Here is a 12099-nt window from a genome sequence, read left to right as displayed (position 1 = left end):
GACCACAGTCACCAAGAACACCACTGGAAACACACTACACTGTAATGGACTGAAATCTTGCAGCGCCTGCAAAGTCCCCCTGCTCGAGAAGGCACATGTACAGGCCTGTCTTAAGTTTGCCAGTGAACATCTTAATGATTCAGAGAAGGCTTGGGAGAAAGTGCTGTGGTCAGATGAAACCAAAATCAAGCTCTTTGGCATCAAGTCGTCCTGCCATGCTTGGAGGAAGAAAAATGCTGAGTATGACCCAAAGAACACCATCCCCACAATCAAGCACAGAGGTGGAAGCATTATGCTTTGGAGGTGTTTTTTCTGCTAAGGGTACAGGACGACTTCACCACATTCACGTTAATTTTGTCCTCCATATATTTTACACCTTGAGAAAGGAACTCCCAGAAATATATACACAACAGGGTCAGGGTCACCTCTTAAACATAATCTTGTCACTTTTATTTATTTACTTTTATTCTGTCTCTCCATTAAAAAAAGAAACTACCATAAAAATAAGCAAACTGCATATTGTCTAATTTGGCACTTTAAAGGTTCAGGTTCCCACACTGTGCAATATCATCATGGAGGAGTCTGATCAAACAATAAGCTTGACAACAACCCTATGCATAAATCCATAACAATAAGCCATTTCAAGACACAAAAACAACCTCCTACATCTCATGGTATGGCCTCTACCAATAGCAATATCATTAGCATATATCAAAATATGATGACAGCATGCTACACTAATATGGAATCTGAGTTTGTACTCATTTATTAAATAAATCATCACAAAAAATATCAGTAAACATTAGTTTATTGAAAACATTCAGTCCAGCATTTTCTTAGTGTGTTTTCAGTTAAAAATGCATGTAAATAATAATTTTTAAAAAACATCACAAAGCTATGATTATTGACCAGGAGACAGAAAAACAAATAGGTAAAAGTATCAGTAAAAAAAAAAAAAAAAATGGATGTTCGATGAAAGGCAGGTACAATCATGTATGCACCCATTTATGAAGTTTAACATTACTCATACGTCCTCTTCTGTCGTCTTCTCTACTTGATATAAAAACAACCTGATTATCTACTGTAAAGACATGGCATCAAAACAGGAAAAATATGTCAAATCAGCAGCTGAAATATGCAGTTTCATATTTTGATGGTTACATGAAAACGATGTAAAAACCTGATTGTATTTTTTCCCCCCCTCAATAAACCACTTTACATTAAAGGTACTCTAAATTTCCAAAAAAAAAAAAACCTTTTTCAGTCCTGCATCTGAACTTATCAGCGCTCCATGGCCGTTCAATCCAAGCCAGGTGTGTGTGGAGCTCAGGTTGAGCAAATGCACCTTTAGTCCAAAGCAAAGAAGAAAAACTTGATTCATACGTCACAAACCTTTTTTTTTTTTCTTTTTTTTTTTGTAATTTAAGGAATTTTCTCATCACAACACTCTACATTGGTAAAGTTGCTCAGGGCAACAGTTCACTCAAGATGCACATGACAGAGAAACCTTAGCTCCGAATGCTGTCAAACTTGGCAAGATGCAGAGGAATGATGCATCTGTCTGATGTATCTGCAGAGAAATGAAAACACTATTACTTTAAGTCTGTCCTGGGCCCTCCGCTTTTCTCATCTGCTTACTGCTGCTGCTTGATCGAATTGATTCAGACTTACTTAATTAGCAGCGTGTCCGCCTCCATCTATAAACTGGCAGATGAGTTTGAGACTGTGTGTGTGTGTGTGTGTGTCTGTGTGTGTTTTAGAGAGTAAAGAAGACAAAGGCAGAGAGAGAATGGATATGTGGTGCCTGCGCTGAACAGTTGTGTTGACAGAAGTGTGAAGCAGAGAGACAACACACAGAACAGGAGGTGCAAATGTGTGCGCAGCAAAGAAAAACATTTTATTTGGTATTTGCAGGAATATATATGTATGTGCATGACTGTGTGCATATGGAAGGAATAAAAAGAGTGGAGAGCATGAATGTGAGTAATGACACTAAATAATGACACACATGACACTAAACACAGAAAAATAAAGTACACATAGATGGTAAATTCAAATTCCCACAAATATAGGTAATCACACAATGACAGAGAGCAGGAAAAAAAGATGTTTGTGTTGCACGTGTCATTGTGTTCAGTCACTGTGTTCAGATCCACTTATTTTCCTCTCCACATAGTGTATGTTGTCTTCTATTAACCAGCCTGCCAGCAGCAAGTGCTATCAGAGTGCAAGGCTGATCCTTCGCTTCTGATGAAGTTGGGTAAACACAAAAAAAGTCAATTAACTTGCCTGTCAGATACCTTGAGTACCTGGAATTATTTAAACTCACAGAGACTGAAAATAAGTGTACCGCTTAGTGAAATAAATCCTCACAGTCTGAGTCTGCTCTTCCTCTGAAGCAAGTCAGTCCCAAAAAAAGAAAAAAAAAAAATAGAGCAACATCTAAATGATTGAGGTGAATGAGGTGTGCTGACAGATTGAGGACATGCTCAATGGACAGAAGAACTACTGACCAAAAGCTAATAAAACAAAATGGGGGGGGAAAAAGGTGAAGCTTCAGTGTTATTTATTTTATAAAGCATCAGTAAAATCAGCCCTGACAGATAACTTGAGTAACTGTTAAAACCTCCACCTTTTCAATTTGCCTTAGTATAAAAATCTGTTGTAATACAAAGATATTAAGCTTCCACAGTAGAAGAGAATTCAAAGTTAAACACATTTGAAGGAAATTAAGTTCCCAAAAAAGAAAAAAAAAAAAAATCAAGCACTCCGTTAAAATAAAAATGCCTGTCGGAAAGTTAGCGTAGTTAAAAGGTAGCTTGAGTTGAACTTATGTTGGAAATTGATTGGAGCAGTGCTCTGTAATGATTCAGCCACACAACAACATGCAGTGTAATTAATCTAGTTTGAAGATGCCTTTTAAACCACATCTTATGCCTATATGACTCACGTATTATTAGTAGATGCGCAATTTCCTACTTGATTGTTAGTATGTTAATGCTTTAATGGATATAGAGGGAGCATGCACAAGCCATATAACTCAACCTTCAGTTGTTATCCAAATTAAAGGTAGTCCAATAGTATTAAATTCAGTTTGGTTAGTAATTAGTTTAATTCCAGTTCTGACTAAAATAAATCTTTCTAGATTTGAAAACCTGCAAGCATCTATAATTAGCTACCAAACTTATGATATGAATGCTACAAAATTACATGCTTAAAACGAACTGGAAGATTCCTGATCACTTTAATTTTAGTGAAGAATCTATGATGATGGCAGATATGTTACTAAATGTCCCAAATCTAAAGTTCAGTAATCACGTTCGTTGTAAAAGTCCATATCTCTGCAGCGAGACAAAACATCTACATTGGCTACAGTACGTAGAGCACAGGGCGGAATGATTTTCAAAACGTTGCCGCTTTGCATCTGGAGCATTTTCATCTAGTCCTTGTGTTAATCTTTGCACATTTAGTTTGTTTCGTCAAATTGTCCCTTCGTCATCAGCAGCAGCAGTAGCAGCATCATCATCATGCTGGTGTAAATCTCCGCTCCGCTTTTTCACATGTCAGTGACGCCCGTTCGTACTGATCCAGGATCGCACTATTCTCTAGAAGTCTACATGATGGAGACAATGCAACATAATGTAGAACATAAGCAGACACACACAAACACAAACACACACACACACACACACACATCAGGACAGCACTTTTTTTTTTCCACAGTAGAAGACAAAACAATGGGTAGCACTTTATGTGGCTACTCCATTTGATGCAGGCATGAAGCTGCGAGCATGATCGTATATGTGTGCATTGCATTTTCACCAAATTCAACTTTTAATTATCAGTTAGATTAAAACATGAATCAGAACATTTCAAATGTATGCATCTCCATCATTATTTCAGACGGTGCTTTTTGCAACTTCATGAAAGCACAGTTAAGGAGCATGTGCACATGAAATGTTACGCACACTATGCTTCGTAATTAACCAAACATAAAATCAAACACTATCACTGGCACAAATCATGCAAATCTACAGAGAACTTCTGTATGAGTGTGTGATAAGTAAAGACAAATAGGATATTTACATTATCTCAATGTGCTTTCTTTAATGCATGTAAAATGTCATTTAATAAAAAAAACATTTGAGTGTGTGCTTTTCCCTTTTGCACCTTTATGTGGACTTCACAAGTTACATTAATGATAAGTATGATTTGCTGTAGGCTTACAAGGAGCGCTATGAAGGGGTTAGACATACTAACTGATAACAGCACCAACTAAAGATGACTGGAAAAGTCCATGCTAATGAATATTCACTGAGTGATATAATGTATGCCTTCAAGGGGAAAAGGACATATAGTAAACTTGAGCATCACAAAGACTTCAAACAAACTCACTAACAGGGCCAAGATGGCTGCAAGCAAGAAAACCATCTTGTTGAAAATGAACAATTAATAACATAAACATAAAAAAAATTAAATATAAACCTGTGCCAAAAATAAATAAATAAAAAGAAATCACAGAAAAAGAAAAAAAAATACATAAAAGTATATACTAACTGGGCAAATGATGAATACACAACAACATATAAAGATGTTGATTGTTGGATAAGGGTGCTTACCTTGAGATTGTCTCTTAGACCCTAGTTGTGTTGTACTCTGATTCATGTTTGCTCAAAGAGCCAATGAGGCAGAACCTGAAATATCATGGCTCTTTCATTTAATATCAAACTCCGTTTGCATAGAGAGGTCAAAATGCATAATGTGCTACATAACAGCAATAAACGTCATTAGTGCTTTGATGGCATCTAAGAGCCTTGCATGCAGGCTTGGTAAAAAAAAAATGAATTCAGTCAGGAACACTCTGGAAAGAGCACATAGAGTGCATGCAGGAAAATGTTGCACTTTTAAAGTTTTTCCTCCACAAAAATGTACTCTGATACCTTCACATGGTGATTTTGTAAACATATACAGTTGCTTTTCAAGCAGTCAAAGTACAAGTACAGAGTAAAATCTTTTGTCTGTAGAAAATCTTGTTCATGCCAAAAATGCTGTGCTACTGGATAGAGATTACAAGTTATGGATTTTTCAGTTATCACAGTTAGAAATACAAATGTGTATTTTATAGCAAACTGCATTCATGTCAGTGGATGTCAGTGAATTAGAGATCTGTGTGAGGCACCGATTCAAGCCCTTGTGGAAAACGGTCAAACCCAGACTATCACTTAATTATCATCTGCTAAAATGAGGTCTGTATTTTCTTAAATCTGACAAACCTCAAAGCACAGTAAAGTTTATAGTAGGAAAGCTATGAATCAACATTCATAAAAAGCTAGCTGGGAGAAGTGTTTGACATTTTCAAGGATTAACATGCAAGAAGGGACATATTTTTCTTTAGTATTGCAGCCCTTTGAGTTTTTTTAATGTAGATAAAGGGGAAATAACAAGGATCAATGCAAAAATAAAGATTACTGATATATTAAAATAATGAAAGAAAAGAGGAAGCTAAAATAAGAGGAATGCAAAAATAAATGTAAATATCCCACACACATTTCAAGCATCCCCATAGTTAACTCTGGGGTTGCTGCTCTTCCCTGATCAGAAATCTATGGATACTGACCGCTGTACTGCCTTTTCGTGGCGTGAAAGCCGGTGGCTGGTGGTGGGAACTTCTTCCAGGTCGTCATCCAGGTCGCATCCATTGTCTGCTGCCTCTTGTGAGTAGCTGTGCTTCATGACCAAGATGCTCCTGCGGTTTCCCGTGGCCGGCAACAACGGCCGCACTGCCATGGGAGGCTGCGGAAGGTCTGTGAGCAGAGTGGCAGCCGCTGCATCACGGCTGCTCAAGTTGCCGCGGCTCTCTCGTCCACTGAGTGACAGCTGGGATATGTGCGCAGAGCCCGGGTTGGAAGAGGAGCCACAGTGGTGATCATGGACGCACCGCGAGGAGGCACGGCGAAGGGCGTGGTAGTTCTCAAAGTCTTCCGCCAGGTCAACTAAATCTGCTGAGGCCGCTGTGGGTGTGGTGGCACTCCGTAACGTACACAGCTCATAGTGAGGGGGCTCAAAGACCTCCTGGAACATGGTGGGGTCAAAGTCCTCGCGTCGTAAGATATACTTTTTACGTGGCTGCTTAATCTGGACAATGACAGAGATGATGAGGAGAATGAAGACAATGCAACAGGTGACGCCAATTATGGTCCCATTAGTGTTGTTCAGGTTGTCCAGAATGTTGGCTTTCCTATTTTCTGTAGTGTAGGAGAAAAACAACAGACCAGAAAAGGCAATGTTTATGAGAATATAATATAATCCTGAGAAGATATGTCCTGTAAGGGTTATTAAGCTCATCATCAGTTCAATTCAATTCAATTCAGTTCAGGTCAGTTCTATTTATATAGCACCAAATCACACCTCAAGGTGCTTTACACCGATCAAGAATAACATTATGACCACCTGGCTAATATTGTGTTGGTCCCACTTTTGCTTCCAAAACAGCCCTGACCCGTCGAGGCATGGACTCCAGTTTACCCCTGAAGGTGTGATGTGGCATCTGGCACCAAGATGGGACCTCCATGGATCGGCCCTGTGGGTCTAGTGCATCCCACAGATGCTCGATTGGTTCGAGATTTGGGGAATTTGGAGGCCAAGTTAACGCCCCATTGTTGTGAAAAGAAAATGTGATTCATTAGACCAGGCAACCTTCTTCCATTATTCTGTGGTTCAGTTCATTGTTGGTGTTTTTGGCAGTGAACAGGGGTCAGCATGGGCACCCTGACTGGTCAGTGAGCCTTGGCTTCCCATGACCCTGTCGCTGGTTCACCACTGTTTCTTCCTTAGACCTCTTTTGTTAGATACTGACCACTGCAGACCAGGAACACCCAACAAGAGCTGCAGGTTTAGAGAAGTCATCCAACCATCACAATTTGAGCCCTGTTAAACTTGCTCAGTTCCTTGTGTTTGCCCTTTTTTCCTGCTTCTAAAACATCAACTTTGAGGACAAAATGTTCACTTGTTCCCTAATATATCCCACCCAGTAACAGGTGCCATGTTGAAGAGATAATCAGTGTTATTTACTTCACCTGTCAGCGGTCATAATGATATGCTTGATCCGTGTACATTGTAAGGTAAAGACCCTACAATAACACAGAGAAAAAGGATAGGAAAGCAGAACTTTGATTACTAAATGTACTCACAGTTAATTTACCAAGATGAAACCCTCCAGGAAACAGTAATTATAAAGTGTTAACACTAAGAACCTGATTAAACTTGGTTTTAAAATGCATCTTGGACAGCACTGATTATATGTTCAAACAACCACCAAGACACACTGTGATTTGATCATTTAACCACTTCACACATTTAGCCACATATCTTTTGTAGACAACATGCTAATCATACCTATTCCTTAAGGAAAACGAAAAGGAAAACAGTGTGTTGTTTCGTTTTCATTTTGTCTTATGTCCTTTCACAAATGACTTTCTCCTGCCAATCTCAACAGCTAGAACAGCCTGTAACATCTATATTGATTCTTGAAACACTTCGTTTTCTTTGTACGCCAATTCTAACAAACTCTGCACTTGACTGTTGACCGGTGGATGAAATAATGGTCCAGTAACTTATGAAGTCACACAGGGAGTGCAGAAATCTTAAACAGTCAGCTGCACACTTTGGGTTTTTCTTTTAACCCTTTCTAAGAGGAGCGGAATGAAGTATAAGTTAGTTAGCATGCTTTGCTTACTTACTGTAATAAAGAACTAGTCTTGCTAGCAAGCATTATTTCCATCACTATGAGGGTTTCATACTAGTTATTTTGTGGGGTAGCACTGTTAGCCATCATTCACAGCCCAACCAAACTTAACCATTAACTATGTCAACAGCACACATTTGCAAAAGCCAGAAGTAAACATCTCTAAACTGTGAAACATAAACACTGTTTGATGTTGAGATTTAGCCAAGCTTTACTTTATACTTATAGCATAATATCCACTGCCATGGTCATCCAGTCTACATTTATGAAATCTTTATTCTTTTTATTTTAAGACAAACAAGCCTGTCACATTAAAACATCCATTAGAGATTTGTGTTTTCAACCAACTAATGAAGCTTTTTAGTGCTAATTATCTCAGTTGCCTAGCTATCTAGCAACATAAAACCTGCCACTTACAGTGAAATTTGAGGTCTGCTTTTGTCTGAAATTAAAGACCAATTATATAAATTCTTTGAAGAATTTCTAAATGGAAATTAGTAGTGGGATTAGCAACTGGTCATGTATGTCCTTATAAAGAGCAAAAGGGGAAATAAACTATTTTTTGTGCGAATTGTTTTTAACTTGTACAAAACTAAGTGCAGACTTCCATGAGCTCTCAAACAGATTGACATAAATCTCATACAGATCACAGCTATTTATTACACATGTCTCTACAAAGCATAGTGCACACACACACACACACACACACACACACACACACACACACACACACACACACACACACACACACACACACACACACACACACACACACACACAGAGTATAAAGAGCCAATCAGTGGGAAGATCGTGACATTTAAATGCTGAATGAACTTGTAGCACAGTACGCTGACTGTCAATGACAGCAAATGGTTACAGTCAGACGCGTAAAGGAGAAAGAAATTAAACTTGACATTTTACCACTAATGAGGACAAATGTGGGCCCAATACACTACCAGAGCAGAGAGAAGCAGGAACTCAGAGTAACAAACTGAGAGACAAGGCCTCTTCTTGCTGAGTTCTGCACAATTTCAAACTCAGACTGTAGGCTGGAAAGGTATCTGGTAGTCTGAGTGTGTAATAGGTCATGCAGGATTTACCTAATTGATAAAATTTGTCAGTGGTTCTGCTTAAAGCTTCAGAAAGTTAGAGTACACACTCAGAATACGCAAGTATCTTTTCTGTGCAACTTTTCTATATGAGGGAGAAGATAAAAGATGCAGCAAGAACACACCTCACTTGCAAAACCAGTGACAACAGTGTAATAGATATCAAAAACACATCACATAAGCAGGAAACTGCACTATGGATTTCATACATATTTAGAGTGGAGTGAAGGGTCAAAAGTTAATGGAAAACAAATGAACAGGTAATATAATTCAAAACAAAAAACAAAAAACTACCCAATCCTTACACCTGTCTGCTAATTCACTCAGTAGCATTTAAGACATTGCAATGAGAAAATGGGTTAGTTTGAAGGTGGGTTCAAATTTGTGTGAGGCAGAACAAGGAGGAGAAAGAAGAGGATGGCATGCAGCGAAAAATGGCAAGCTTCTCTCTGCGTCACTCTCCATGGTCCTGAAACATTTCAACGTGCCTTCTCTTCGGATGGTGCTGCAACTAGGAGTTGGAAATTTGCTAAAGCTATGCTATGAACTCTCAAGGGGTCAAATAAGTACAAATACAAACATCTCACCTTTACACTGGTTCTCATCCCAGGGGTAGACACAGTTCTGCATGCCATTACACACGAGTGTGTTATTTATGCACATGTTACTGTGACAGAAGAAGGCATCTGCATCACATGGAGCTGGAAGGGGAGAGAGCACAGTAAGTAATTAAGATGTTAGAGAAGTTTATTTATATTATTCAGTTCACAGAAAGAAGTTAAATGCAATGTTTAGAACATTTACCATCTTTAAAAAAAAACAGCAAATCTGAAGGACGCTTACATACGCTACTATACTAGTTAGTGTTAGAAGTACAGCAGAAGAGACGCTCCAGTGCGCCAGATTTTCAGGAAATATATTTGGATGGGCATTACTCAGTTCAAACCTGTTTCCTCTGAACCCATCTGTTCTTCATGAATTTTCATTCACACCCTGCTCTTCAAACATTTGCAGAGACAACTTGTGGATATGAATGAATTTCTTGTAATGTGTGTGTGTATATGTGTGAGAACTGCATGTGAGTGTGTGGGGTGTCTGGAGAGAAAGCCATGACATTTTACAATCATTTGCACACACACACACACCCAAAACAAACCCTTTTTATTTATACTGGATGTTGTTTATTTGTCCATTCTGACACCTGCCCTCGTGGTGTGACCTGTCGGAGATACAGCATTCATGTATTATGTCTCACGACAGTCTGAGGCAGAAGAGCCATCAATCGGCAGGGCATGGCCATAAAATCAGTGTGCTAATGTCACAGGCTATTACAGACTGTACTTTTATGTGAAAAAGAAAGTTTTCATATGACTGTGAAAAGCTAAGTACACCCTTACTGCTTCCATAGGAATTAAGAGGGTGAGTAGTAGCCGGGTGCTGTTAATCAAATGCACTTGATTAACTGATCATCAGCAAATGTGAGCACCTCCATAAAAGTAGAGATTTTGGCAGTTTGCTGATCTGCAACATTCAGTTGTGCAATGACACAATACTGCAATCTTCCCAGGAAACCCCCCCAAAAACTTCCCAGGAAACCTCACCCCCCCAAAAAACAAGAGGTACATCTCAGGCTCTACAGGCCTCAGTTAGCATGTTAAGTGTTAAAGCTCATGATAATACAATTAGAAAAAGACTGAACAAGTATGGCTTCTTTCAAAGGATTGTCAGGAGAAAGCCTCTTCACAGCTAAGGTTTGCAAAGTTGAATCTGAACAAACATAAGACTTCTGTAACAATATCCTTTGGACACATGAGACCAGTGTTGAGATGTTCAGAGCAAAGCTCATCATTTGGTGAAAACCAAACCCAGCATATCAGCACAAACACCTCATTCCAGCAGTAAGCACAGTGGTGGAGGGATGATGATTTGGATTTGTTTTACAGCCACAGGACCTGGGTACCTTGCAGTCATTGAGTTGACCATGAACTCCCCTGTAAACCAAAGTATTCTAGAGTCAAATGTGAAGCCATCTGTCTGACAGCTAAAGCTGGGTTGAAACTGGGTCGTACAACAGGACAATGATCCCAAGCACAGCAGCAAATCTACATCAGAATGGTTGAAAAAGAAAAGAATCAAAGTGCTGCAGTGGCACAGTCAAAATCCAGACTTCAAGCTTACTTCAAGTTATTGCTACTAAAGGTGGTTCTGCAAGGTACTGCATTATATATATCATTATTATTAGTTTTCCAAAGGACTGCTTATGTAGAAGTGGAGCTACAGAACTTAGCACTATTGTGCCCTTGATCCAATCATACTAATGCATGAGCCAGCTAAATGGTCAATTCATTGTCTTCATCTGTCAATCACAGAGAAGAATAGTGCCATGCAGAGGCAAAACCAGTGATCAACAGAGACCAGCAATTAGGTTACATCCTGCGTCTGCTTTTTTTTGAGCATTGTTAAGTTGCAATCACAAAAGCAGATTGAAGAAGTTTTTCTTTGGAAATACAACCCCAATTCCAAAAAAGTTGGAATGCTGTGTAAACTGTAAATAAAAACAGAATGCAATGATTTGCAAATCTCATAAACCCATGTTTTATTCACAAGAGAACATAGAAAACATATCAGATGTTTAAACAACAAAAAAAATGTACTTTTAATAAATATGGCCATTTTGAATTTGATGGCAGCAACATGTCTCAAACAAGTTTGGACAAGGCCATGTTTACCACTGTGTAGCAACCATCCGTCATCCCATTAGGAGCATGTCCCAATGTTGTCAGGCATGCATACAAGCATGTGGGGGCCAAACAAACTACTGAGTAACATTTTGAGTTGCTGCAATGAAATTTTGGCAAAATGGACTGGCCTGCTACATGATTTTTTTTTTCACTTTGATTTACCGGATGTCTACAGCCTTCTGTAGGGTAGAAATTTAATTTCTATTAAATGATGCGGCATCTTTTTGTTCCTCACATATTCCCCATTCCATATCAGTTTAGATATCCAGCATGATTGTTTTTTTCCCCATTGATATCTGATGTGTTTTCAAAGTGTTCCAAAAACTTTTTAAGCAGTATACTTTTAGTGTAGTGAAACTCATAAATGGACAATAATATTTGTATACACATCTTCTACACCAAATCAGATCTGCTGACCTTTTTCTAGGTTTCATGTAAGAGCTTTCTGCTGTGTTTAATATCGTATAAACTCCTTTATGTCGTGTACAATCTCTTTTGCACATGG

General features: G+C 38.7%; 1 protein-coding gene across 1 annotated transcript in view; it reads right to left on the bottom strand.

Annotated features, from left to right (window-relative positions):
• Window positions 1–976: 976 nt before the first annotated feature.
• Window positions 977–12099, bottom strand: part of neto1l (neuropilin (NRP) and tolloid (TLL)-like 1, like) — a 71685-nt gene continuing 60562 nt past the window's right edge. Inside the window, exons 9-12 of the mRNA XM_030756605.1 lie at window positions 9441–9554; window positions 5618–6245; window positions 4620–4694; window positions 977–1570 (exon numbers count right to left, since the gene is read on the bottom strand). Coding sequence (XP_030612465.1) covers window positions 4634–4694; window positions 5618–6245; window positions 9441–9554 — 803 coding nt within the window. The 3' untranslated portion in view covers window positions 977–1570; window positions 4620–4633. The remainder of the gene's footprint in view (window positions 1571–4619; window positions 4695–5617; window positions 6246–9440; window positions 9555–12099) is intronic.

The sequence above is a fragment of the Archocentrus centrarchus genome, chromosome 20 (assembly GCF_007364275.1).
Source record: "Archocentrus centrarchus isolate MPI-CPG fArcCen1 chromosome 20, fArcCen1, whole genome shotgun sequence".
Classification (NCBI taxonomy): Eukaryota; Metazoa; Chordata; class Actinopteri; order Cichliformes; family Cichlidae; genus Archocentrus; species Archocentrus centrarchus.
Note: the sequence above shows the minus strand (reverse complement) of the source record. Positions and strands in the feature narration are given on the sequence as shown.